Here is a 27,352-nt window from a genome sequence, read left to right on the forward strand (position 1 = left end):
TGTGACCTTTCTCATGTTGTGATATACTGATTGTCACTGAACTGTAGCACTGAATTGTTCTGATGTGATTTGAGCTTGTGCAACTATACACAGGAATCAAAATGAGACCAATCAGTCAACAAGCTTTGTGTAAATGCACTGCTGGACCAAGTGCACTTTAGATAAGTATGTAATTTTTTACTCCTGTGTGTGAAGCTCACATGGAGTGTTTGCAGTTGGTGTGTATGCATGTCTGCGTCTGCGTGATATCCCATGAACCAAGTAGGTACACATAGATGCCCTGGAACAATGCGCATACCCAATCAGGTTTTGTTTGATTGAATCATGTTAGTTACCTAATTTGCATAATAATTACCGGTAGCCAATTTAAAGCTTTTCCACAAATATCTCAAGAATAACTCCTTAGATTTCAGTGGAACTTTCAAGTTTTACATAGGTGCTCTGAGATAAGCCTTATATAGCACTGTTTGCATGTCACTACCTTTAGCAGTGCTTAATAAATTAAGTGTTATGTATATTAATCAAGTCACTTGAATATATGTAGTCACCTGATGCCTTTTATATTACATATCCCTAACTGCAAGTGCTTGAGATATTAGTTATGCATATTAAGAAGGTCATGTTGGGATCAAAGCAAAAACCATGACGTATGGCGGGTCGCGATTGTGGGTCAGCAATGAAAATGAAGAAAAAGCACATACTGGTACACACAAATGGGTTTGTTTATAGAACGTTTTCTTTATTGAAAAACTTCCCATCACAGCTTTATCTATGTCACTATTGTCAGATAACTTTGCACATTTTCTGTTCAGTTCGCCTCTTGGTCAACTTTGAAAACAAGTTTTCTCGGCTTTTCATCATTTTTTTTTACCCATCTACGAATAGTGGACTCACCGATTGCAAGATCACATGCAACTTGATTTCACCTTTCTTGACATAGTCAATTGCTGCAAGTGTTTTTAACATACGGACAGCTTTAGCTTGGAAATGCTGCTCAGTGCAGAACTAGAGATCAGATAGATCAATATCAAAGGAGGACCGGCCGAGAAGTACGATTTGACACCACTGTCAACACCTTGATTCTAGCTACCGACACTTTTGTATCTCAGTAAATGTCTCCTCTGGCCCTTTAACAGCCAATTAAATACACAATGCAATGAAACGTTTTTTTGTACTTCAAAACTGTCAGCAAAACAATAGAATTTTTGGAAGCCATCCAACTATCCACAACTTGGCCAAAATCGTGACTTAGCGAGGGGTAACTGAATTAATTATGAGCATTATCGAGGTCACATGACCCCATTTATACAAAGAAGGTAAATAATATGCATGGGATTTCAACCCTGATGTAATATATGGAATATTCAAAAATTCCTATATGCAACTTTCATTAAAAGGGGGAGGGTGATGGTCAGAGTTACTGATAGTTAAAGTGTGGTTTGGGAGGTCGTGTCAAGAATCTAGCAAAGGACGTTAATTACAACAGATTTTTTTTTCACTGATTTTTATCTTCATGAAGTCTCCCCTTCAGCAAAATGTCTTGATCATTGTGATCACAATCTCTAAAATTGACACTACTAGATAACAGGCAGGCATTATCACTATAATGCCCTGCAAGAACAAAGTTATGCTGATTCAGTGCATTTCACCTGATATTACGGTATCGCACATATCCAGTACCATCCTGTACATGCAATCAATCTAGCTATGATCACAAGATTTTGAAAAATCTATGAATAATAAAACTAGTGGATCAGTTTTTAGTATTGTGGGCGAGCCTTACTCGCAGGATTGTCTGCGCATGCGAGTTCCATGGTAATGTACTAAAATCATAGAGACAGCATATTGGTGATCACACAGAATTCCGCACAGACTATTTAGTTGCTTAGTGATTCACCAGCCCAGTGTACTGTGAAGGGTTGGATTCCAGGCTAGTACAATCCAAATGTATAATTACATACTCCAGGACTATTACTGTAACCAATTTTGAAGGTGGTGTTCATCCAAACTGTTCTATTGCGAAGAATTATGGGTATTTGGGGGGGTTGAAAATTGCTTGTGAGTTTGGCCCATAAAATGCAATTCTTTACAAAAGAACAGTTTGGCTGGATGCAACACTTCTCAAAATGGCTCATTGCTATAGACAATTCTTCAGCTACAGACTACCCAAGACTTGTCAAAGAGGATTGACAATGTAGATTCTAGTTGAGAGAACAAGACCAGCAATATACTTTGTAGTTTTATTGTAAAACATCCACATAAAAATATGTATCAAGTCATTACACAGGCAGTTTATCTTTCACAAAGATGTATAAAACCTTTACCAAGATCCAAAAGCGACACCCCCCCCCCCAACCATCAACAAGACTACCTATAGTTTGTTTCACTAAAGAATGCATGAAAATAAACTGGTGCAGCCAATTGCTTAGAAATAATATTGTACACAAAATTCCTGGTAACAAGAAAACACAAAATTGGGACACCACTGAAAACTAAAATCACTGAGGCTCAAACTTCTTCATATATTTACAGAAAAAAAGATTACATTTCGTAATTTTTTCAAACATAGGTGCTTACCTGTACTAGTATTGCAGGCCTAGACGTACCAAATACACAAACCAAGAAATTCCTCAAACAGCAGATTTGAAATTATTTTGTCAATTGCTTTGGTACAATCTATTCAAGTTTAGGAATGTTTAAATTGAGAGAAGCTTTGCGCACACACACTTACCAAGTCACTGTATTGAAACAGTGTTTATCTTGTGACAACTACACCTACAGTTTCCCCTTGTAACTTCACACTATTTAAATATGAAGTTACTGAATATTTGGTCAAGATGAAAACAATTCATCGTATTGTCACATCGACAACTTTCTCGAAAAACAAAATTTAGTGTAGAACATAATATAAGTCATTATTTGAATAAATAATGTACAATTACTTTATGCTAAACCTACTCAATTGAATATCTGGCCGTGCAAAAGCATGTTTTTAAATAGGGGACGAAAGACCAAAGTCAAAGCACCCTCGACCCCCACCCAACTATACAAGAAAACTTAAAAAAAAAAATCTTGCACATATTAAATTTATAAAACATAAATATTATGTCTATCTTCCTCTGCCTCGTCCCCTACCACGTCCACGTCCTCTGCCTCGACCTCTGGCTCTGCCTCTTCCAGCAGCTGTAATATAAATTAGATACACCAGTGTCAGTCTTCATACATAGTAGGAATTAAATTGTACCATGGTCAACATTTGGCACCATTTACAAAATGGTTGTGTACAGTCTGCTTCTCTTTATAAATTTGAAAATAGTCACACTGAATTTTTGGCAGAGAAAATATCTGTCACTCAAAGAGTTAAAACAAGTGCCAAATGTTATTTATTAGAGATCCAGGTAAGGTTTAAATGTACGCAATTCAGTCTTTTTCACTTTCCAGGCTAACAGACATGTTACACTTGTGGCACACAGGCAATTAGAATGGTCTATTATATATAGACATCTACACATGGACTGACCAAAACATCTCTGCTCAGAATTAGAAAAAACACATTTATTACCACTGGCATTTAATTTCACTATTTGATGTTTTGAGCAATATTACTTGGAAACGAAACAATGAGGTGTATTGTTGTAGTGATTTAATTCAGCTAATTTTACTTATGGTGAATTTAAAAAAAATTAAAAACCAGTAAATAATTAATGCATTTACAATACTTCAACTATACAGTGGGCAAACATTTACCTGCTTCCTTCTTCTTGGCCTTTGCCTTGGGTGTGTCATCAACCAATAGTGTGTCTAGTGGTAAACTGTCTGGCAAAATAAAATATCTGATGTTGTTGCCACGTATACTGAGTGTATCAATCTGGACTGGATCTTTGTTTCTCACAGTCATCTTGACAGCTTTTAAATGTGTGTTCATGCTCACGTCTACACCTGAAATACAAAGGTATGCAAATAGTCAATAACTGACAATCAAAACAAAGTTCTAAAATAATAAACTCTTCAACTGCTATGTGGTAGTATCACATTATTATTGCTTAATATCAGATTTAGAGACGGACAATATATGTACACACAAGCGTATCACGAATTTGAGATATTCCAAGCACACACAGCCAGACCGATCCTTGTAGTATCATGTTATTACCAATAAAACTTAATATCTGTATTTAAAGAAGAGAATCCAGAGTCTGAAAGAACTGTCATGCATTGCATGAAACACAATGAAGCATGGTGATATCACGATCTGATAATTCAGGTCTCTAGATTACTTGTGTTACATCGGTGGACAGACCTGTTATTGTACCGCGTACCAATGTCCCATTCTTCAGTTCAATTGTCACCGTTTCATGGCTCAGCTTCATTAAAAACCTGTCCAGAAATCAACCATGTTGGAAAACAAATGCAAAGTTAAACACAAGTCATGCCATCTGCCAAAAAAACTGCTGTTTATGTGTTAGGTTGGCAAGTCTACATTATATGTTAAAGATTTCTGTTTATAACTAAAATGATTACCCACAATACATTTGCTTCTATTTTCTAGAGCAAATCAGAAATCCAAGTCACCACATTTGTTACTGGGCAGTGTTGTGAAAACAAGCCCATAATTAGTATGCATACATTTTGCAGCCTAACTGAAACCTTTTTAAGACCATATAAATTATTTCGTTACATGTAAGACAGAATAGGAATGACAGCTAGGCAAGACATTTAGTCACATAACTGACAGAACCAGCAGTAATTGTTGTTTAGAATAGTTTTGCTGCACTCAGAAATCCCCGGATGAAGTTAATGCAACATCATTCACAAACTGGATGTGATTACAAATCTAAAAGTTTCAAATTTGGCTTGTATGGTTTATGGTGTATTGTAATGAAAATGTTGAAGGGCTACCGAAAAATCTGCATCAGAATCTACTCATTCTTTTTTAATAATTGAGAACCAAGAATTCACTTTTTCATGTGTAGATTGCTCTAATAAAAGCCACATCTGTTGCATTGTACTATTTTAATAGAAGCCGCAGCTTGTTATGCAGATTTAACAGTATACATTCTTCGATAGTGCTATTAATTATTTATACAACATGGAATTACCATTGCCTTACAAACCACGGAACTGGAAACTCTTCTACCAATCAAGTTCTACTTGCTCTATTAGAGAATCACCATGGTAACATGGCAATAAGGAGATAATCTATATGCTGCCCCTTGGTAACTAAGAACCAAGTTAACCCACCGGGAGCAAGAAGACGAAAGTTTTGCATTTGTGGGGGGGGGGGGGTAGGTTTAGTGCTTAGAAAATTGAATGAAAATGCATTATTTTATCTTGCTCAAGATTATTATAGCAATGGTAGTGAAACAGTGATGTAACTATCTTGGAGGAATTCCAAGTTGACTTTTTTTACTCAAATGCAGGTTGAAGAACAATTTTTTTTTGCTGGATATGCATTAGCAGTACCCTTAGGCTTAAACCTTGCCAGAACATATACTATTAAACTAATTTGCTTTTTAATGATCAGACATTCCTGCAACTAATCCACAGTAGCAGAGTTTGTATACAAATCAGTTATTCACTTCTTAATCAGTGATTTGCAGTTTTTGTGGACGTTATGTATTTATTTATTTGAGCAGTGTACACCACCACCCCCGATTCAAGAAGGTTTGCAACAAATAAATACAGAACGTACACCAAGTTTGCAGTGAACCTGTTCAAAATACAGCAAAATTAGGTCAAAAAATCTATCATTTCGTTAGTTAAATAGAATTATATAAGAAATATCAATGTATCATCAAAACTTGAACAAAGATTTACAAACTGTTAGGTAGGAAACCCCCCAAGGAAACCATTCATGTTCACTGCATTTTGTAAACAATGGGAAATAGAAGTCCCCACAACCGCCGAAAGACGAGGGGGTTTTCATACACCATATTAACCTTGTTTAACAAAATGCAGCATGATTGATATTAACAAATGAAAAAAATACGCGGCGATTTGATCAATTTAACACAAAGCATTTGTGGGAAGGGGTTTACGTAAATTGTTGACGGACGGTGGAGTAAATGAAGCCATCATCCATAGATCCTGGACAGTTACTTGAAAATACTCGTCTCAGTTTTCAATATTCCCAGTTAAAACCATCTCAGCAACAATACTCGTTATACCAACAATGATATGAATCATCAAAACCGAAAACTTACCGCACGAGCTTCATGATGATGGTGGATTTTTGTAGGTATCTCCAAAATCCACGCCAAAACAACGTACAGCAAACGCCAAGCCTCGTTATGAATGTGTCAAAGGTTAAAACGGCGAACCCTGACGTTGGTGGCGCATTTTATGAGAACGCATAGAAACGTCAATAAAAAACGAAATAGGGTCAGGCACAGTTCAATTATTGTGTAATCACTTAGTTTACACCTTAATTTTTCAAATTACTTAATGAATATAAAACAATTTTTCCCATCAGGTGTATTACACGGGTACAGATATGTTGTGTTTATCTGAATGACAGCTGGGTCACAGAGTAAATCATCAGAGATTATCAAACATTATCAAACATTCTCAAACGCAAATTAGCAATAACACTCACCATTGACAAATTGAAATTACTATGCAAATGTATTCGCTGCAGACTGTGAGTGGTTAATTCGACAATAACAAAACTCTCATTCTGGATCTCACTGGCCAGATTGGATAGTTTACAGCGTGATATGTACAGCATTGTGACTTCAGGCATCTTATGTGCTACAGATGCATGTTCATCACAATACCATCTTTAACAGGTTAATCCAATTCATAGCCAGCATTCAACCAGCTTGGAATAGATCAGATTGAAACCCTGGGAATAAGTATGCAATTTTAGCATACTCCATATGATACAGAGTTTCATTCCACTTTGTCGATCATCAAATGGAAGACAATTGATAATTTAAAACAAATTTATTTGTTGACACAAATTTACTTTTGAAAAATATTTACAAAGAAAACAGAAATAAAGTACAGAGTTTTTTTTTTTGAAGAATAGCATTTATACATAACACATACATATGGTTATTAATATAGCTTTGACAATGGCAATGAACTCCCAGTACTCATTTAGTGGGAGGAAACTGCAATATCTATCACCCAGTTATTTACAATATCTACAGGCATATGGCGATTTAGTTGACGGTTTCCATACCCCATGGGTTGTGTTGTTGACTGGCTAATTTCAGCTGGTACCAAGTTTTTCTGTGAGTATTTAAAGCCATCTAGAGACAAAGTAGAAAAAAAAAAATATTGTTAAAGTGTTTCACAAAATTTCGCTATAGGGGGTCTAATCATAACCATGGACTTTTCAATGAATTGCATAACCAATATCTAAAACAAACACGATTAGGATTAATTACAGCGAAAACATCATAGTAGATACAATCAAAGTGTATTCTTCTTTACAATAATTTCTCTCACAATTTTGATCATAGCTCGTGAAAATTGCTCAAGATTTGCCACATAATCATTACTTTTACGGAAATAATAATAAAGTGGACAACAGTTTACTTCCTTTCATCTGCAAATTATGAAAATAGTTTCTAACTGGTTTAACCTGGTCGTTCCAGAAATAGATCAGTGAGTACCGGGTAGGTCAATGCTATTAGAGACCACAGCTTTCTGTTTTGGGTGCAGGATTAAACTAGTATGGTAGTGTAAATCCACTATACCTCAGCAATTTCAACTTTCCTTTCCCAGCTTTTGACAGTCTTATTCAATTCATATAAATCTGCCTTCTCTCTCACGTATTCTACTACCTCTGGCACTTTGTAATCATCCAGCTGTTGTCGTAGTTTTCGATTTAATTTCTCGGCTGTGGCCCTTTCCTATAAACAGAAAAAAACAATTATCCCAGTGTTTTGATTCATACATGGTCTACCATAGTTTCTCTATTAGTAGCACATACGCTAATGAAAATGACAGAAATAGATTAGGTTGCCTTATATTACACGTCATGGAAATTCAGGTTTCATTTACCAACCATGAAAATGCATCAGAGCATGTCGCTTGCGTTGTTGTGTTTGATTTCATTGACAGTGAATACAATGTACATTTAAACAGCGGCAATCCTGTATAATGGTGAGACAACAATCAGGTTATTGAATCTTGGCTGGGGAAGATGGAGCACAAATGAAAAATACATACCACTTCCACTTGCTCTGTTTCAGCATCTATTCTATATAGTAAATCATTCCGAGATGAAATCTCAGATTTGAGTCGATCAGATTCCATTGTTAAAGTATGTAGTTTTTTCTGTGGAGATAAAAAGACTTTTTACAATGTACTCATTGCTGTCAAGGCACAGTTCAACTTAGGGTGTTTATGATCATCAATCAATAATCAACGTTTATACTGAAGTGTGTACAAATGTGTAACCAAATTGAAATAGGAATAACATACTCCATGGATGAAATTCGAACTCGGCTACTGTGAAATACTTTATTTTGGCTGAAAAAACTTTTTGGGTGTTTTGTGTGGATTTTATTTTCACTGATTTTTGAAAAGTTGAATGTAAAATATAGGAAAAACAGTATATTCGCTGGATTTTATTTTCACTGAATCATTCCTTCAGCAAAAATAGTGAAAATTAATTCCAAGGGAAAGTAAAGTATTTTACAGTATTTACCTTATATGTATTTAGCACTTGTAATGTATTGCCAGCCATTAACTTCAATCTCAATAGATCCTGGTTTCTTTCATCTATTTTTTCTAAATATTGACTGTTCTCAATCTTCAATTGTTGGAAATCAACTTCATGTAGCACCTCACCCATTTCTTCTTTCTGTTGAAAACAACAGTCACATTTAATTAGTGGACAGCTATGATTGTTTAATACTGTGAGTTAGACTATGATTTATCATAAATTAAAAATGTCGTGTACACGCAACAGTATTCGTTAGATGAGAAATCTAAAATCGCTAAAAACCAGTGCACATGATGCGTATTAGAGAATTTCATTGCTTCATCTAACAAATACGTGTACTACAGGTATAGCATTTTCAGTTCATGATGAATAATAGCCTAATGTAGTCATTAATATACAATATTAAACAACAATATTAAGAGTTACATGTTCTTGTCCATATTGTATCTTTACTGTGTATGAAAAATTACCCCAACCAGTACTATTGCAATATAGCTCACCATTTTGCAAACAAAATAGCAATATTGACAGTTCAAATGTAACAGTGTGCAATGGGGAAAAGTGATATCAATAATGTTACACTGCTGGTTGGGTTTGATTTTTGTCTACAGTAAGTAACAAGTTTAAATTGTCAAGTTGTAAAGCACAACTAGGTTGTTTCAAGATTGAGTATATCCAGCAGCATCATCTGGTGATGGTTGCCATGCCAATGGAGTGAATGGCTTTATGTAAGTGAGTCAACAGTAGCATTATATGCTTGCAAAACCCATGTATGCTACGCATGTGGAAAGTCACCCATTCACATTCAGCATGGCTACTATCAAGCAGTCAGGTTTCAAGAGTCAGGCAACACCAACAATGCATTCAGCAGAACCGAACATGGTGATGTCATAACACTCACAGCTAGATGACAACAACTTATAGACAACATTTGTTTATTAATATCTCAAATACTATATTAGTAATAGTTAACATGTTTACCTGTTTTAATTGTAGTTGTAGCTTCTTCTTTTGAACTTTCAATGTTGAATTCTTAAGTCTCAATTTTTCAATCAATGTGTCCCTTTGTCTTAATTTGTCCTCAAAATACCTGGACACTTTTTCGGACACAACCTTGCCCGTCCTTGGATTGGATGCGCCCTTGACAATGTCTCGTTCAAATTCATAATATGCTTTTTTAATCTCGGCAAATCTCATGTCAGCTTCTTCCATAATTGCCTGGAGAAAAATATAGATTTTAAACCTATAATTCTATTATTAGTATCACTCACAATCTAAGAATATAGCAGATTAAGTTAAGCAGAGATATCCTAAATTATACCACTATACACTTCATCACACTGACTGCTGACGCTGTGTTTTCCCTTTTATTTTCGCTTTCAGCAGGCAATGTCTTGGAGGAGGGGAGTGAAACATACTGTCGAACATACTTTTATTTTAGAAATACTTGGTGAAATTCAAATACCATTGTATATGTCAACCCACATTATTGGAAAACAATTCACAGCTTAATAACTGTGAAAAAAGATCAAATAATCCGTACCCTATATGTGTCCAATACTTTTTCAGAATCTTCTTTCAACTTTTCAATTTCTTCTCGGAGTTCTTCTATTTCTCTTTGAGCTATGTCACATTTCTGTTCAGCTGTTAGTTTCAAGTGTTTGTCCACACCACCACCTTTAGATTTGGATCTTTTTCTCATTATCCGAGTATCTTGAACTGAGACACTTGGTGTTGGTGCAGCTGATGGTGTGAGCATCATGTTGGGCTCCACTCGCTTGAGAAACTTTTCAAACATACTGGTTTCATTGTCCAATACAAAGTTCTGAGATCTGTAAACAGAAGGATTATTAAAGGAAAATGTACTGGTAACATCAGACATTTGGCTCCAATAAACTTTTGGGGTCTACCTAAACGAGAACCCCATGTCAGGGCCATTATTTCAGTTTGGCTGAACTTCTGACCATGTTCGGCCACACGCATATAAAACACAAAAGATAATCTCCTGTTCATTGGTGGGAGTAGTTTGGCTCTGATAAAAAGGCTGCTGTGTAAACCTGAAAAATGGTACAGGTACCACCGGTATATGTGATTACATCTACATATTGGGGTCAATCATTTCAAATCCATTTCTGTGCGTTGTTCTAGTATTATATAATTAAGCAATAACCCCCCGCCGAAGGTGGTATACCACAAGATATTGCACAATTCATGACATATATGTTTGAGCCACAGTGAATAAAACAGCACAAACACAAAAATTAGCATAACAAAAGATGACCATTTAACTGACTACATCAATGCCATTTGAAATACAGGGTCGTGTATAATTTGGATCATTAAAATAACAAATTTTCCATGTTTTCATGACGGTTTTTGTACATTTTGGACATTGAAAGTACAGTTGTGAAATAAACCAGTTTTCTGACTTGTAACTGTGGATATTTGACGTTCAGTGGTACTTGATTCGACCAAAGTTTGAGACATGGTGGGTCGCAGTGGTGTATCATGTACGGTGACCGGCACGGCGGCCTCAGACCCAAGATCTGACTTGGATACATCTTTGGTATAACCAAGGTTTTGTGACACAATGCCTAACAAGTTTTGTTGTTGTTCCGAGGTAAGTTTGTTGGTGTAAGATCGGATGCTTGCATCATTTTTGTGACACATACATGATATGCCTTGTCTCAACTCTGGCCGAATGAAGGAATTCACACACCGTCGCTCTAATACAGTGGTTGGTGTACACTTGGGACAAATCTGCAGCTTTTGAAATTACTCTCATCATCTTCCCTAATTTATCCACCCCAGTGGAAAATTACAGTACCATATATAGCCGTCAAATTCTGAGCTATGCCGTGGTCCTTGAAACAGATGGCAATTACTTTGGTGAAATTTTATCTGCTAGAATTTTAATGCCGCTACAGGACACTGGTTGTTATTGGTGGCATACATCACAACACGGAGGACAAGACATGTTTTACCAGAAAATACAGCGTTCTGGTGGTCAACGATCACCCAACAACCGACGCTCACAACTTGGATCTCGCCATTAACAAAAAGCAATATTATGGTTATATACAATATTTCAGATGTTTTTAATTCGGTAATTTTTTGCAATATTTTTCCAAAATTCAACCACTATATTTTCCTAAAAATCAAATACTCTTTTATGTATTCCCGCATCAAAGCTGTAGTCAATTCATGTTCCGGGGCCACTTTGTTTAGAGTAACTGTGCATTATCAGCCAATATACCATTAATTGCATATGCAAATTTTTTGTTTTGACCAATCAAATCGATGGATTAACACCATCAATATACTGGTATAATATAATTTGCATTAGCTTTTTCCAAATGTTGGGGAGCGCATACAGTGGAAGCATGATTTTGTGCCCGCTTCTGAGTTTGATGTTCTGTACAAAATTTTCGGGTATTAAAAACTATCACAGAAAAAAATTAACAGCAACAACAAGTGATACTTTTTTTAAAATACTTTACTGGCAGTTTAAACTACTAGTGTAGGGTCTGTCACACTGTCTTAGTGTCAACTTCACGCGACTAAAATCCCTAGTTCTAGTCACGTCTTCTAGTAACCGTGTTCTAGTGAGGGACGGTGTTCTATTATATTACTCTCACATATAATCTGTGAAACAGTGGTGGGGTAGCAGTATATAGTATACCACTACACAGTACCGTAGTGACCAAGCGTCTCCGTTGATCACGCTCCCGCCTGTATTTCACCATGGGATGATGGGCATAAATCTTCTTAAAACCCGGGCATGTCAATATGTTATTAGAAAAAATGCTCCAAAATAAACTATTACATGGGAATCAAGTGTTCAGTCATTGAATCAGTGCTATATTTTGTCCGTGCATGTCATTTGGTCTATCATCAATGCCATTAAGATAACCCGGAGCATATTGCAGACAACGCATGTAAAATTAAAATTATAACGCTCTAACAACTAACCTACACTCGAGAACAAGATTCTGAAGTTGTTCATCTGTCAAATCCGCCAAGGGATCTTCTTGTTGTTCTTGGACCGAAGTTGCGTCCAAGCTCTCGGAGTCCGCCATGTTTGATTTTGTGGTTGCCAAGCCTCACATCCGGGTATTGCAAAACATAACAGTATGTTGTATTGTGGGTAATGTTAGGTCGGAGTTCAATATCGGGCACTCAGTCGGCGCAACGGACATTTGAATTTTTATTAGTAAATATTTTATTCATATATGTCCGACGACTGTTTTGTATTCATAGTATTTTAAATTTATTTACATTAATCAGTCACCATGTGCATTTTCATTTCTGTTTTGCTGATAAAAGAGTGGGTATATATCACACTCAGTCGTTGAAAAAAATCCGAATTAATCGATCACTAAACTGACTTTTTTTTTCAGATTTGTCATCACTACTTCTAAATGGCACAGCCACTGATCGATTTATTTGAGTCTTCGAGTTACGGCTGCCCTTTATTTCTTGAAACAATCATGCATGTAGCCGGGCATGTACCCTTTTGTAAAGGGGAGTAGGTAACGCTATTCCAACACTACCTCCCCAGATGCAGTCAAAGGAGTTGCTCAAAGATGATTATTTTTTAAAAGCTTGGGAAAATTTTCTGTTGTGTGTAGAAGAAGATTTTGCATTTTTTTAAGGCAGGGGAATTTGTGTGCAATGAGGAATGAGCTAGACAAATCCAAATCCAACAAGTTGAGAAAGCCGGAGGGCAGGTTGTGGACAGATATCAATTTCACCTTTTTAGCCCGAATTAGTAAGTCCAACTTTTTGAACCTGTAAAAAATGTATTTCGACATGAAAAGAATAATTATATAGTACACCATTCGTCGGCAAGCACCCACCTCCCGCCCAGTGTTATACGTGCGAATTACTGTGGCGAGGCCGGAGTTGAAAATCACGTTCCGAGGTGTTCGTGCCTTCTTTTACCAACGTGAGGTGGTGATCATCAAAACTGTCCGGGAAGTTACGGTATTGTGCTAATTATGCATGCTGAATAGAAGTTTAAGACTTTTACTGCGTATGTCTTACTTTTCGTCCCAATGCCCGAAACGATAAAACGTCAAACAAAATGGTTATACATAAACTTTGGTGTTTACCGTTGTTTTGCACTATCGCCTGTGAAAAATCTATTTTTAGCTTGAAATAATAGAGTGGACTTGTACTTCTGGTTAGGGAAGCTTTCACTCTATTTTGTATGTCCCATGGTTCGCTATTGTTTTCGGATAAATGGACTCTCGTGCGGTTACAAAGGTGAAAGTACTGTTATTTGCAAAGAATATTCGAACATCATTATGAAACAGACAGGACAATTATATTTATGTGAATAACCTATGGTAACTATGGCTGCTTTAGGACTTTTTAAAAGGCTGCGTTCGTCGTCACGGTATGATTTTAAAATTAAAGGGTTCGATATGAGTTCCATGCAACGTATACGACGTGTGTAAAATACAATGTTTGTTTACTTTACTCAGATTCGGTGATGACCACCTGACGCATAATGTGACTGCAATAGAACGATCTGGTATAATTATTGGAAATAAATACCTGCACGAATACACAAATGTTATTTATTTATTCATTCGTTTTCCTTCTCTCACTCTCGCATCCAATGCCACTCTTACCACGTGCCATTTGTTTCTTTTTTTTCATCGAGCAATCACCTGTTTTTGGCCTCGCAATCAAGGTTTGCGTGAAAATCCTAAATTCAGTTATGCACACATAGATACCAAACCATAAGTCGGAAATTCCAATATACGATCAAATTTAGATACAAACAATAATGACATATCCGTCACAATATCACGTTTATGGCGCTAAAGTTGCACCACACTGTACGCTTTACAAAACATCTAAGTTTTTTAAATCCTGGGGAAGGTACTCCCATATTTTTTTTGAACACTTTTTTTTTAGCCAAAAAATCGCCCTCAACGTTGATCTTTTTGGGTCCAGTTATTAATTTGCTGCGGATCATTCCCAACCAAAAGCTGCCACCCTCGGGTTTTAAGTACTGTTTAGAAAATGGCTGTGGTATCTGTCTGAGTTCGATGGGAAGGGAATTCCAGAGTTGAGGAGCGGTATGGAAAAAAGCACGACCAACACACGCAATGTGTATGTATTTGATGACTGTTAATTAGTTCTTGTAGCCACAGTCCCTCTAGGGACTGTGTTGTAGCGAACAGTGATGAGCACGGGTAGGTATGCATGTGTACAAGAGCACATGTGCCATTACAACTGCCTTCCCGGAAGTTGTAGACAAAAACATTTAGTATTCGATTCTATGTCGCACTGGTAGCCAGGGAAGGCCTTACAGACCTGAGGGGGGGGGGGGTATTTGATTTATCACTGATTGCTCGATTGCTTTCAGAATGCAAACAAAATTATCACGGGGGAATGCATCCTGGTTGAGCTGTAAGTTGTGTTGACGCACGAGTTCTCTAATATCTAGATGGGAAACAGAAGGGGTCCGAGTACTAAGCCCTATTTTATCCGAAAATGAAACTCTGGAGGTTCACTAATTGTGCTTTCAATTAAAAACGGTTTGATATATACGATCAAAGTTTGATCGGCGAAACCATTTGGGGGTCACATCGGTGATACCAATCTTGGACAACTTAGTGAGTAATAAGTAATGTTAGGTGATGGTTAAACTCAATAGGTAAACTTAGCTAATAAATTCCAGGAGAATGAGTATAACACAGTTTAAAAGAAAAAAAAATCCGAACATGTAGAACATCGATGTTATTAAAATATCAATACTGATTCCCGCCAAAATACGATGTAGCCTACTATTGCACTATCTCATTTTGTTTCCGTCAACGCGATGACGTGACGTGAATATTACGGATTTGATTATTTCTACACGAAATATCAGTCGAATCTAATTAACGATAACGACGGCTGATTTTACAAACTAATTTATAATAAATGGGATGGAAACAGCATGTTTTGTCACAGACACTAGAGTTTATGGTTTTACCATTTTTTTCCTATGCAAAGAATAAGTCAATATCTCAAAACGTTGCCGGGTGACTTACGGTGGGAAAAAAAGAAGATATTTGGATAGGGATTTGCTGATGTCAAGAACTATTATGAACACTGTATCGAATGAATCAAACAAGTGACGTATTCAAACCAGAATTCAAGTTAAAATACGAAGACTCAGGACTTCATTAAGTTTTGTTTCAGTGACCATAAATTAATAATTTAACTGATACGGTGTGAAAACGGTAGTCACTAACTTTATTTTGTGTTTTTTTTTGTCTAGTACAACTTGAAACTCATGAAAAATTGCGACATTAAAATGTATCATGACGTGAAAAATAAACATTCCATAAAGATTGTAGGATTTGAAGAACATCTTTCAACATTTATTGAAAAAATACACACAACTATTAATTCTGAAGTCTGAAATGTGATTTTGATTCAAGCTATTATAATTATTTCTTTCAGAGTTAGGAGGTTTGCCCCATTTAATGTATATATTTGTTGTTATAGACATATTTTGCTACAAAATATAGTCACTGCTATATGCGCACATATAAAAAAACGCACAAGTAGAATTTCCCCTAAGTTAGATGTTATTTTAATAATCATTTTTTTTAGTTCGCCACATTCTCTGAAAGTATTGCACACAAAGAATATATTCATAATAGTGACCTTTTCCGCGCCAGGATCCAGTTACACCAAGTGAACAGTCTCTCCTATAGGGGGTATTGTATATTGAGAGTGTCGTCTAGGTAATGTGTTTGCCTCGTTCTGAATCGGGGTAGACCGCGACATCAAAGCCGCCATCTTGGACAATTGGAAATAGCTGAATTTTGTGGATATATTGGGTGGAGTGCCCGCCTTTGAATTCGATTTTTGGACTTTTAGATGAACTGTGGTGCTTGTAAAGTGGCCCAAAAAAGCACCAACACAATACAATGATTGTATATCATATTTGGTTTTGAAGAAGAACTTGGTTGCCTCTGGAAAACCGAACAAGAAGAACAAAAATGGTGTCCAGCTATCGCCGTCGACAGCTTTGACGTCTGTGCATTGTTTCACCAATCACGCACAGCCGAAGTGGATTTTCATTTATCATTTACCTCATTTGTGTCCGGCATTTGCCGTTACTGGCTTCGTCATACTTCTCGCACATTTCCTACATCGTTCATTTTTTCGAACTTGTAGAGCATCCGTTATCAAAGTCTCTGCTGGACTTAGTTTACCGGCCAAGGCCAGTCGTCATAACGGGTGTGGAAAGATGGCAATGAGTCGAGCGAGAGTCTATGCTGACGTGAATACTCACAGACCAAGAGAATATTGGGACTATGAGTCACATGTAGTAGAGTGGGGGTAAGAGAATGTCCTTTATGCATGGACTTTTGGTGTTATTTTTCAATATTTGTGGATCGTAAATGCAAGAATCTGGCAATATTCTTGACACGTCTTGTGCCGTCTGCACGTGGTCACATATTTTTAGGCGCCCTAAACCTTTCGACTGTGCTTGTAAAGTAGTTTCAGTGCATTCAAATAATAATAATTTCTTTGGGGTGACATGTTCAAAAATAATTTTAAATTCTTCGATTTTTGACAGTGAAACAAACGTCACAGTTGCAATTCAAGAATCCTAAACAGAGTTGGAAAATATTTTTTTGAAAAAAAAAAGGTTTATATTTTTGTGGGTTTGGTATGTTCAAGTGTAGACTTACTATACCGAATGGGTAGTTATTTGTTTTACTATGAAAATTGATTAGTTTTGATATATAATTTTCGTTAGTGTCTGAAGATATTGCATTTTTGTATTTTATTTACCTGGTATTCAGTCTTGTTCTGTTAAGCCCGCTGCACACCACCCTCCAAAACATGCAATTATGGCAAAATCATGCATTGCCAAGACTTGCAATGAAAAGTGCAGACCCGTAGCGCCAAGCACGACCAGGCACTGCAGTATGATGTAGCGCATGATTTATTCGTCTTCTTCCCACTCGCTCTGATTGGTGTGCTTTCACAATGCAAAAAGACTAGCAGTGCACACTACCAAAATTAACCAAAGGCAACGCGATAAAACCGAACATTGAATCTATCGCGTGACAGAAAACCTTAAATATGTTGCACCGCATACCACCATTTATTATGACACAACAGTTGGTCCGTAGATGGTGTGCTCCAAACTTTGGGTTATTTTCAAAATAACACTTGTCAAGCCTGCCGATTGTAGTGTTTAATATGAAGAACAAAATATTGTAAAACACGTACAATTTTAGCAAATTTGCCTCAATGCATTTTCTCATTGTAAAAATATACTTCATTTTAAATTAGCGACATCTTGAATTAGCAAAATTGCAGATTAGCTACATTAGCTAAAAAGATGTGTTTTACAGTATGTTGACAGATCTTGGGCAGCATTCAAGCCATTTGCAAATTGCCCATTCTAAGCATGTGAAGTTTATCTTAGTACCTGTAGTAATGATGGGTATTGACTATTGCCCTACTTGTCAGGAACAGATTTTGTACAAGCTTGTAATTCTGCAAGGCAATTTTTTACTGTTATTGAGTGAGAAAATAATTTAACACAGTAAGATAAAAAAGTGCTATAAATCATTTCATAATCTGACCACATTGACCAGATGCAAAATTATTCTGGCAAAGAGGGGGGGGGGGGCTGTAAATGAATAGGTGTAACATTTCTTGCTAGTTTCCATGGGGGCTAGGATACAAAAGAACTATACAACAAACTGAGCCCTGGAAAATCTTGCACTTAGCAATGGCGATTATACTAGATTTGTTACATGAGCATTGTATAGCTATTTGGTGTTCTCTTTGTGGATAAAGATGTTTTTCATATCCGCAACACCTTGCATGTCAGTAGGCATGAAAGCAGGGTTTCATTAGTCATAATACAGTATACATTAGTAGCCCTTAACAACTCTTGCGAAGGAAAACTTATCAGCTTCCATGTGGGAGCACAATCAAGATAAATTACTGCATTGCTTTGTTTGGATGAAATGTCAAGTATTCTCTTACCCAATAATAATAAAAATTTGTAAAGCATCATGGATCAAGCAACATTGTTTTGTTGTCACCTTAGATTTCAATTGACCATGGCATCTGCACCCAGGTAGTTTGCGTACATTGCATATTTTTTGTAAGACCATCTGCTGTAATAAACAAAAATTTATCTATTTTATTATTTCTATAAGTAGAAAATTCTAACACTGTCTGTTGATTACACATGAGGTTGTAATAAATGTTTTATTTTCTATTTCTTTACCAGGCAACAAGACGATTATCAAATTGTACGAAAATTAGGAAGAGGAAAATATAGTGAAGTTTTTGAAGCAATCAATATAACAAATAATGAGAAATGTGTAATTAAAATATTAAAGGTAAAGTTTATATTACTTTTCTATAAAGCAGCACCTAGTATAATTTTTCTATCTTACAAAATTTATTTTCTGAATTCACTATTTAAGTGTTTCACTGCTGTTATTTGATCATTGACTGACCCAATTCCATCTCATTTGAACGTGAAATGTGAATATTAGCGTCTTGAAAAGAAAACTTAATTTGCATAATGGTCAGTTGACAAAGAGTTCTGGTATTTTAGATATTCAGTATTTTAGAAAATGATTTTTATTTATGTATTGTCATGAGTATTTCTGTTTCTGAATCACGAGGACCATAATCATGTCTGGTTTATGTTATGTCATTTATACTACTTGCTACAACCAGTCTTTGAGCAATCGTATAAGATTGAAGGATCTTTTTCCAATCATTTAACCTTTCCTGTATTGAATCCCCATTTTCAGCCTGTTAAAAAGAAGAAAATTAAAAGAGAAATAAAAATTTTAGAGAATCTACGTGGTGGAACAAACATCATCAGCTTGTTGGCAATTGTGAAAGATCCAGTAGTGAGTGATTCCTTTCCTTTCAACTAATCAGTGTATTGTTTTTAATGTGTTATGTACTGTCCACTGACCTGCAAGTTGGTTTCCGGGGTGCCCAAAACTGTTGGTTCAGTTATATTCTATGCATTTGGGCAGAGACTTTTGATTTGTTATTGTCTCATATCTTATTTTGTTCAGTGGAGGATGCTTTGTTAATGCGTTCAAGGTCTTTGAATTTATCTACATACTGTATTCCACTTTTCTTAGGAACTATTTTTGTCAACACATTCTATGAACATTCTGGATAGTAGTTAGCCTTGATATGTTTTATTTATCTACCAAATGTTAACATGTTTGATACATATTGTCTTGCAGTCCAGAACACCAGCTTTAATATTCGAGTATGTCAACAACACTGATTTCAAGGTTAGATTTCATAAGTCTCACCATCATAATGACATTATTTTCCCACATCATCTCCTTTTGCAATTTGTTTTACTACTCTGATAGGGATGTTTGCATTAATAAGATTTTCATTTAGTCGAAAATAAAATCAAGTAGAATTTCATCATGGGTTTATTACATATTTTGATATATTCCTAAATATTACAGCAAATACATATAAATGAATATCTAACATATTGTATATTTTGTATTGCAGCAATTGTATCAAACCCTTACAGATTATGATATCCGTTATTATATGTTTGAATTACTAAAGGTGGGTTAAAGTATTTAAATTAATGTTATTTAATTTGTGAATTTCATTGCTTGGTTGGAGATTAAATTAATTTCATAGTTGTGATACGATTGATAAAAATGTAATTATCGCATAGCGTTGTGTTAAGTAGAGGTATTTCCTTAAATTTATAAATAACTCTGAAATAAATGTTTGATAGGTAATTTGACCCCAGTACAGTATTTAAGTGGGACAATTCAAAACATTTTCCAATGTCTTCCAGTAATTAACTTTCTCAAAGGTACTAGGTGTACAGTGGAGTTTAAATTTTATGGGTCAAAACTCCCAACCTTTACATTAAACAAGATCAAAGATGATCAGTACTTCAGCACTAATTAATCAATACTGTGTTTGCTCTATTGCTACCACTTGCATAAATTATAGCTGGTCATGGTCAAAATGGCTAATATTTTAATGATTTAGTGTAACAAATTATTAAATTATCTGCACTTCTATTGGAGATGTGCTTGAAGGAGAGCGAATAAGGTATTCTATCTAATCTGAATTGACATTCTTACTGTTATGTAATGCATTAAATGTTGCCAGGCTGCTAAGTATAACTTTGTAATGTAGTGAAGGGGCTTGCAATTTCACCACAGTGCCTTCGAATTATTTCTTGGTCATGCCTGGATCGATCACATTAAAACTTCACTCGTATATATCATGCATCTTGTGTTTAACATATCCTTTGTTCATGATCCGATTCAAAATATCTTGAATGCTATTTTAGTGCTAAAAATTCATCCAAATGCTCATACTTTTAAGATTGGATTTAAGATGGGCCACTGGTTTTTGGTTAACTCTTATCTGCTCAAGTCGATCTAAAAGTATATTGAGCTGACAGGATAAGTGTTTAAAAAAATGCTGCTCAGAGATTCATCTCTGAGATGCTATGACTAATGACATTGAAATTTCAAGAATATAGCATACCTTGTGTTACATATATGCATGTGCATTTGATCTATGTCCTAATTCAAGGTGGATGAATATCCATTTTTAAAGCTAAAAGTCAAAATTGAGTAGTTCTGCCATTCTGTATCAAAGCAAACTTTACACATTCATTAAACTTCATTTCAAGTCATGTCATGTCAAATTCTGATTCAAAATGAATCACTGATATCATTGAAACATGTTTTTGGATGCGTGGAGATAATCCACAAACCTGATGTGTTGGGTTGAGGTATATACATAATTACCGAGTTTGCATAATAATTAGGCAAATATCAGCTCTTCCACTAATATTTATAATTAAGACTGGTTTGCAGTTTAATAATAATAATCACAAATTGCCATAATGTGTTTTTTGTTTTTCTTCTTTCATACAGGCCTTGGATTATTGTCATAGCATGGGTATTACGCACAGAGATGTAAAACCTCAAAATGTTATGATAGACCATGAGCATAGAAAGGTATGCCCTTTTGTGTGTCCAGATATTTAAACTCAAATAGATTGACGTTTCTATTGTGTATTTACAGGCCCTGGATTACTGTCATAGTAATGGTATTATGCACAGAGATGTAAAACCTCACAACGTAATGATAGACCATGAAAACAGGAAGGTACGATGACTGACCAGTATGGCCGCCATGGTGTTTAACGTAATATCTCATATGGCATGTGTCTGTCATCTATCAAATCCTTCTTTACACTTTCTAAATTACTCGCTTTTCTGTCTGCACATTTTTTTCTGAACCATTTCTTTATTTATTTTTGGTCATTGCACTAAGCAACATTATCATACAGTTTCCATTGTGGCTTCTTTTCTTTTTTTTATTGTATTCTTCTAAGATTCTGCTAAAATTTCAGAACTACATCATTTTTATTTAACTGCATTATTAGTATTCCAAGAATCTCTTCCATACTAGGCCTCCATATCTATAATCAGTGTTAAATTTCTTGAATTATCAGCTTTCTTGAATCTGACTGTCAGCATTGGTTCTTTACCATACTTGGGGATAGTCAACCCCCATTGGTAAGTGGGGTAGTCATTTTTTCTAGAGTTTGATATAGAACTGTTGCCAGAGGGCTGAAAACAGAAAGCGATAATTTAAAATGATCACCACTTAATATACTGTAAACTTGAGTACCTTCCTGTCAGTTGATGCACCACATATATCAATGTTAATTATCATGACTACCTCTTAATGTTGTGATAGTACATGCATTGTCATAAACCTGTTCAATATTGTATGTCCCTTCTTACCGCTGTTTAAATTTACAGCTGTATCAACTTCATTTTCTTCCCCAGCTACTATTTGGGTAAACATTGTTCACACCAGTGTTACTCTGCAAGGATGAAGTATGAAGGAAAAAAAACAACCATGTTTTAGTTTGTTTTGAACAAATAAAGATGAAAGGGTAATCATACTATCACAAGCAAATAAATCACATTTTGGATACCGATTATTTATTAGATGTATTTCATTGCTTTTTGCCTAACTGGTGATAAACAAACCTAGCTCAAAGCAGTAAAAAAAATTAGAAATGATTAGTGATTGTTTCACCTATAGTCAGTCATTGTGCTGCAGTACCAACAACAAAACTTGACCAACAAAGCTTCTTTAATTAAGCATATTCTTGGGTCACTACAAGTTTGATATGCTGTGCACTGTGATTAGTAATGGGCAGAATTCTCCTTACCATTTGTGTTAGGGTTACTGTTGATCACTAGTTTCCCAAAATGTTGAAAAATACACGTGCATCCTTGCTCAGTAACTGGTTCATGCAGAAGAATACATTTCTACCTCTGAATATATTGTCAACAATTTTTTTTTTTTTTGCAGTTACGGCTGATAGACTGGGGGTTGGCTGAATTCTATCATCCTGGTCAGGAGTATAATGTCAGAGTAGCATCTAGATACTTCAAAGGCCCAGAATTGCTCGTCGATTATCAGGTATATAAATTGTTGTTTTGCTGACCATGTAATTTTTACCATTTGAGAACCTCATCAGTTGTGGAAAAGAGTTGGTGGAAGTGAATAAAATGTTAGTTGAACTAAGGCAGAGATGTTCCCATAAACATAAGTAATTATCTACTTATCCTTAAGAGGGGAGAGGATGTGCTTTGAGAATATGGATTTTATGAAAAGGCTATAAAATTGGAGAATTTCAGGCTACTCAAAATGGTAGAATTTTTTTGAGGTGGGGCATAATAGTTTGCATACAAGTTATGGTGTTGAATATGTTTTGCAAAGCCTGCAAGAGATTATACTATGTACTCAACAATTTCCACTACATGTCAATATAGTAGAATAACATCTGTTTCTCTTTTGTAGCTGTATGATTATTCCCTAGATATGTGGAGTCTGGGTTGTATGTTAGCTAGCATGATTTTCAGGAAAGAACCTTTCTTTCACGGCCATGATAACTATGATCAGGTAAAAATTGTTTTTACTCATTGTTCATCCCTGGACCATTGTACACTAAATAGTGTTTGATTTGATCTGAATTTAAAATGTTGCTGTTTAATGGCGTAATAACATGGTATCGCCCTCAGTCAAGATATGAAAACCCATTTTGTATCCAGTTCATGAATAAAATCCCTCTGAATTAAGTTAATTATTTACATTTTGTTTTTTACAGTTAGTACGTATTGCTAAGGTATTAGGAACGGATGAATTATATGATTACATAGATAAATACCAGATAGAACTTGATCCAAGATTTAATGATATTTTAGGAAGGTAAGTGAAATTTAAAAATGCTACATGCAGATTTTTTTCATGCAAACAATTGCATTCATCATATGTTAGATTTATTTGAGAAAGATATAAAAGAGGTCTAGCGTGTGTATTTGTTCATCGCTCGGATTTTATAGTTGCAAATCTTATTAATACATTGACGTTATTTTGCAGGCACTCAAGAAAACGCTGGGAGCGTTTTGTACACAGTGAAAATCAACATTTAGTTAGTCCAGAGGCATTGGATTTCTTGGATAAGCTTTTACGTTATGACCATCAAGAAAGGCTGACAGCCAGGGAATCAATGGAACATCCATACTTTTGTAAGTAACTTTTAATCTTTCTCAAACTGGCTGCTAAAAAAAAAAAAAAACTAGTCATCCACGTCAGATGTCTTTGCTTTATCCATACAACGTCAATAGAACAAGGATTTTCCTAAATCATCCAAGAAGCATTTAGTAGAACTGTTAGTTGGGCTTTTTTGACTTGTGCTTAACAATTTTTCTACATTCTTTCTTTGCAAAAAAAATAAACTTGAAGATTGTTGTTTTGTTATTTAGTTTTAAAACTCGGACTGTTATTTAAATTAATCCATTGATTATTTTTTTTTTCATTCCCTTGTAGATCCAATTGTTAAAGAACAACAGGGTCGAATGGCTTCAAGTCTGACTGGCAATTCACCAACCCCTGTAACAGGAACAGTCAATTCAGGAATACCAGGTAAATTGTTGCTTGCTGTCGGTGTGAAAATGGATTGATTTTTTTTTTTTTTACACCTTTTACAAGCAATATTTACTTCCTACCATCAGTCACTTAGCTTAAATACACAAATGACTGAAAGAGAATCTTTCTAATTAGCATTTGGCATGCTTTGAAGAAGGTGCACTACCTGCCCTGATTTAAATATTTTAATTCACTTTAACACATTGAATTGACTACCACCTTCTATATAAGGAAACTGCTTAAAATTATTGAGACCTCTGCCACTTTCCTTTAATTTACTGAACATTTTGTGAATAATAATACTGAGAATGATTGTCAACAGAAATAAAGGGGAAATGCTGTATAAGGAGCAAACTGCCGAGTTTGTATTTGCCAAAATACAATGTAACTGGTTGTCCATGTACCATATTGTCTCTTCTAGAATCCCCTTTCAGATAGAAGCATGTTGGAGGTGCTCTTAAAAGTCAAAGTGGACACTGTCAAGTAGAATAGAACCAAGCATTTAAATTCAGAGGAATTCCGTCCAATACAAATAATCATAATGCAGTCATTCTCATCTTCAAGTGAAATATTATATATTTTCTTTGGAGGGTCCAGTCAAATGTGGTAGGAGGTTTATTTTTTTTAGCCTGTTGGTGGCTGGCAGCACTGCCCTTCTGACTGACTGAATGCTTGTGCTTCCAACAATTTTTAGGTTTTTTTTTCGTGACCTTTTTCTTCTATAATTGTCATCTTGCAGGTGCAAATAACAGTTTAGCTCCAAACTCGGTTAGTGGTGTCGTGTCTGCATCGCCCATCATGTCATCACCAGCTCCGCAACCTGTATCTCCTGTACCAACCTCTGTACCTACAGCAGCAGTTGCTCCATGAATACAGGGAGCATGGACATAGAAAAAAAAAAGTAACTTATTTGTGGTGCTGAGACATGTACAATATAATACTTTGGGTATACACAGGAAAAAAAAGATGCATGTAGACTGAAAAATAACAACATGTGTATGTAGAAGTGAAACTGGGTTGTCAATATGCATTATTGATTTGCATAACATTTCTCAGTACAGTTTTCTTAATATTTTCACTATTCCGACACTGCCAAAGTTCGGCAGTTTACACCATTCTTTTTTTTTGAGTTTTAAGAAGAGGGGAAAAATTTTATGAAAGCTTTTATATAACCCAAAGTTCATTTCATTTGTGTTTTACTTCTACATTCTGTGTTGTGGAGATACTTTGAATGCGTATTCAAATTTGATGACACAATATAATGTACAAATGTATTCTATTCAACTAGCTATTCACTCTTACTGCTATCCTTTGTCGACACCATTTTTGTAATTCAATATTTTTTTTCATCGTCATATGTGTTGCACAATACCATGATGTGAATTGTAGCTGGTGTGTGCTAACTTTGGTACAGTGACAAACCCACATGTATACCCCTTCAAATTTTATGTGAATAATAATTTTTGCATTGATTTTGTCATTGATAGTTAGGTTACTCATTTAATTTTTTGTAAAAACATCGAATGTTTTCTTTCAAATTGTTTTATTTCAGGCCCTCCTCCAACAGACTTGTGTATGCTTTATATTGACTGGTCCAAATAGCTATTTTTTTTTTTAAAGTATTTGTACACCCCACATTTGCATTTAATTATGCAGAACTGGCATGTAATATTTTTGATTATTATTGATACTGGTTTGTTTTATCAGTCACAGACGACTGGATGATTATTCTATGTGTGGAGCTTTTTCACTATCTCAGGCAGTTTTGCTTGCCATCGTTTTACTTGGATGTTTAAGGAAGACTGGGAACTGTATTAATAATGTACTGTAGAATAGTCTATTGAACTAAAATACTCTCCTCACTCAAAAAGTCAGGCCATTGTGCTGTTCTGAAGGCATTCCCCCCACCCCATTTTTTGCTCCACCCCTAAGCCAACTAACATTTAAGATGAAAACTTAATTTTGCCAATGACAATTCATGTTTTTTAAACAGTTTTGTAATTTTGTCTGACTGTACTTCAGCTTAACCTGTTTAGTAATATTAAATGCCAACATGATTATTTTTTTTCATTATGTATTTTTGATGTGCAATCAATAAACAGATATGTTGGCATGATACAAGTATTCAAATCTGCTAACCCACTTTTTCTGGCTTTGTTTGAAAAAAAAAAACTACCAGTTAATGCATGAAATGTGCATTGTGTTTGCCAGAACTATGGGCTAGTGGAGAATGCGTTAACTGAAATGCTAGTTATTTAATCCATGGGTGGCTTTGTTCAATTTGCAAGTCTGTTGATAAAAATAGCAAAAGTGAAATAAAACCTGCATATTAATATTTTAGTGTCATTACTCTGTATAATGTACTTGCGTAGTCAGGTTTGTATTTGATGTTTTAGTCATATTTGAAGAATTTATTCCTGTGCAAAGCACAAAATGGGAGTCCTTGTAGTCCTTGTTACACTGTATGTCTGTTTAAACCATTATCTCAAGAATCGCTGGTCAGATTTCAATGAAACTTGATACATCGATGCTCTAGGACAACTCAAAGACCTGGTTAGTTTTGGTTTAAAAACTTGCGTATCAATTACCTGATTTGCATAATTAGCCAAATGTCGGCTTTTACACATTTCAATGAAATTT

The 27,352-nt window shown here is 35.4% G+C and overlaps 3 protein-coding genes across 7 annotated transcripts; 1 reads left to right on the forward strand and 2 right to left on the reverse strand.

Moving 5' to 3' along the window:
• The first annotated feature begins 90 nt into the window (after positions 1-90).
• On the forward strand, positions 91-27,047 carry csnk2a1 (casein kinase 2, alpha 1 polypeptide). 5 transcript variants are annotated; one of them, NM_001165019.1, is given in 12 exon segments: positions 91-165; positions 18,957-19,068; positions 19,492-19,593; positions 19,945-19,995; positions 20,231-20,290; positions 21,785-21,868; positions 23,093-23,203; positions 23,585-23,686; positions 23,892-23,992; positions 24,164-24,312; positions 24,614-24,709; positions 25,452-27,045. In NM_001165019.1, coding segments are annotated over 12 exon segments (1,131 nt in total). In that variant the 5' UTR covers positions 91-133; the 3' UTR covers positions 25,583-27,045.
• On the reverse strand, positions 2,422-6,317 carry LOC100374600 (putative small nuclear ribonucleoprotein Sm D1). Its single transcript, XM_002741578.4, has 4 exons — positions 6,204-6,317; positions 4,301-4,377; positions 3,748-3,939; positions 2,422-3,183 (listed from the first exon to the last, which is right to left on the reverse strand). Exons 1-4 carry the CDS (start codon positions 6,215-6,217, stop codon positions 3,110-3,112), a joined length of 357 nt encoding a protein of 118 aa, XP_002741624.1. The 5' UTR covers positions 6,218-6,317; the 3' UTR covers positions 2,422-3,109.
• Positions 6,931-12,795, reverse strand: LOC100374446 (cilia- and flagella-associated protein 263-like). Its single transcript, XM_002741577.4, has 7 exons — positions 12,653-12,795; positions 10,224-10,512; positions 9,662-9,898; positions 8,663-8,818; positions 8,182-8,289; positions 7,707-7,862; positions 6,931-7,256 (listed from the first exon to the last, which is right to left on the reverse strand). Exons 1-7 carry the CDS (start codon positions 12,757-12,759, stop codon positions 7,167-7,169), a joined length of 1,143 nt encoding a protein of 380 aa, XP_002741623.1. The 5' UTR covers positions 12,760-12,795; the 3' UTR covers positions 6,931-7,166.
• Positions 27,048-27,352: the final 305 nt, after the last annotated feature.

Source organism: Saccoglossus kowalevskii, chromosome 6 (assembly GCF_978046115.1).
Source record: "Saccoglossus kowalevskii chromosome 6, keSacKowa6.1, whole genome shotgun sequence".
NCBI classification, from domain to species: domain Eukaryota; kingdom Metazoa; phylum Hemichordata; class Enteropneusta; family Harrimaniidae; genus Saccoglossus; species Saccoglossus kowalevskii.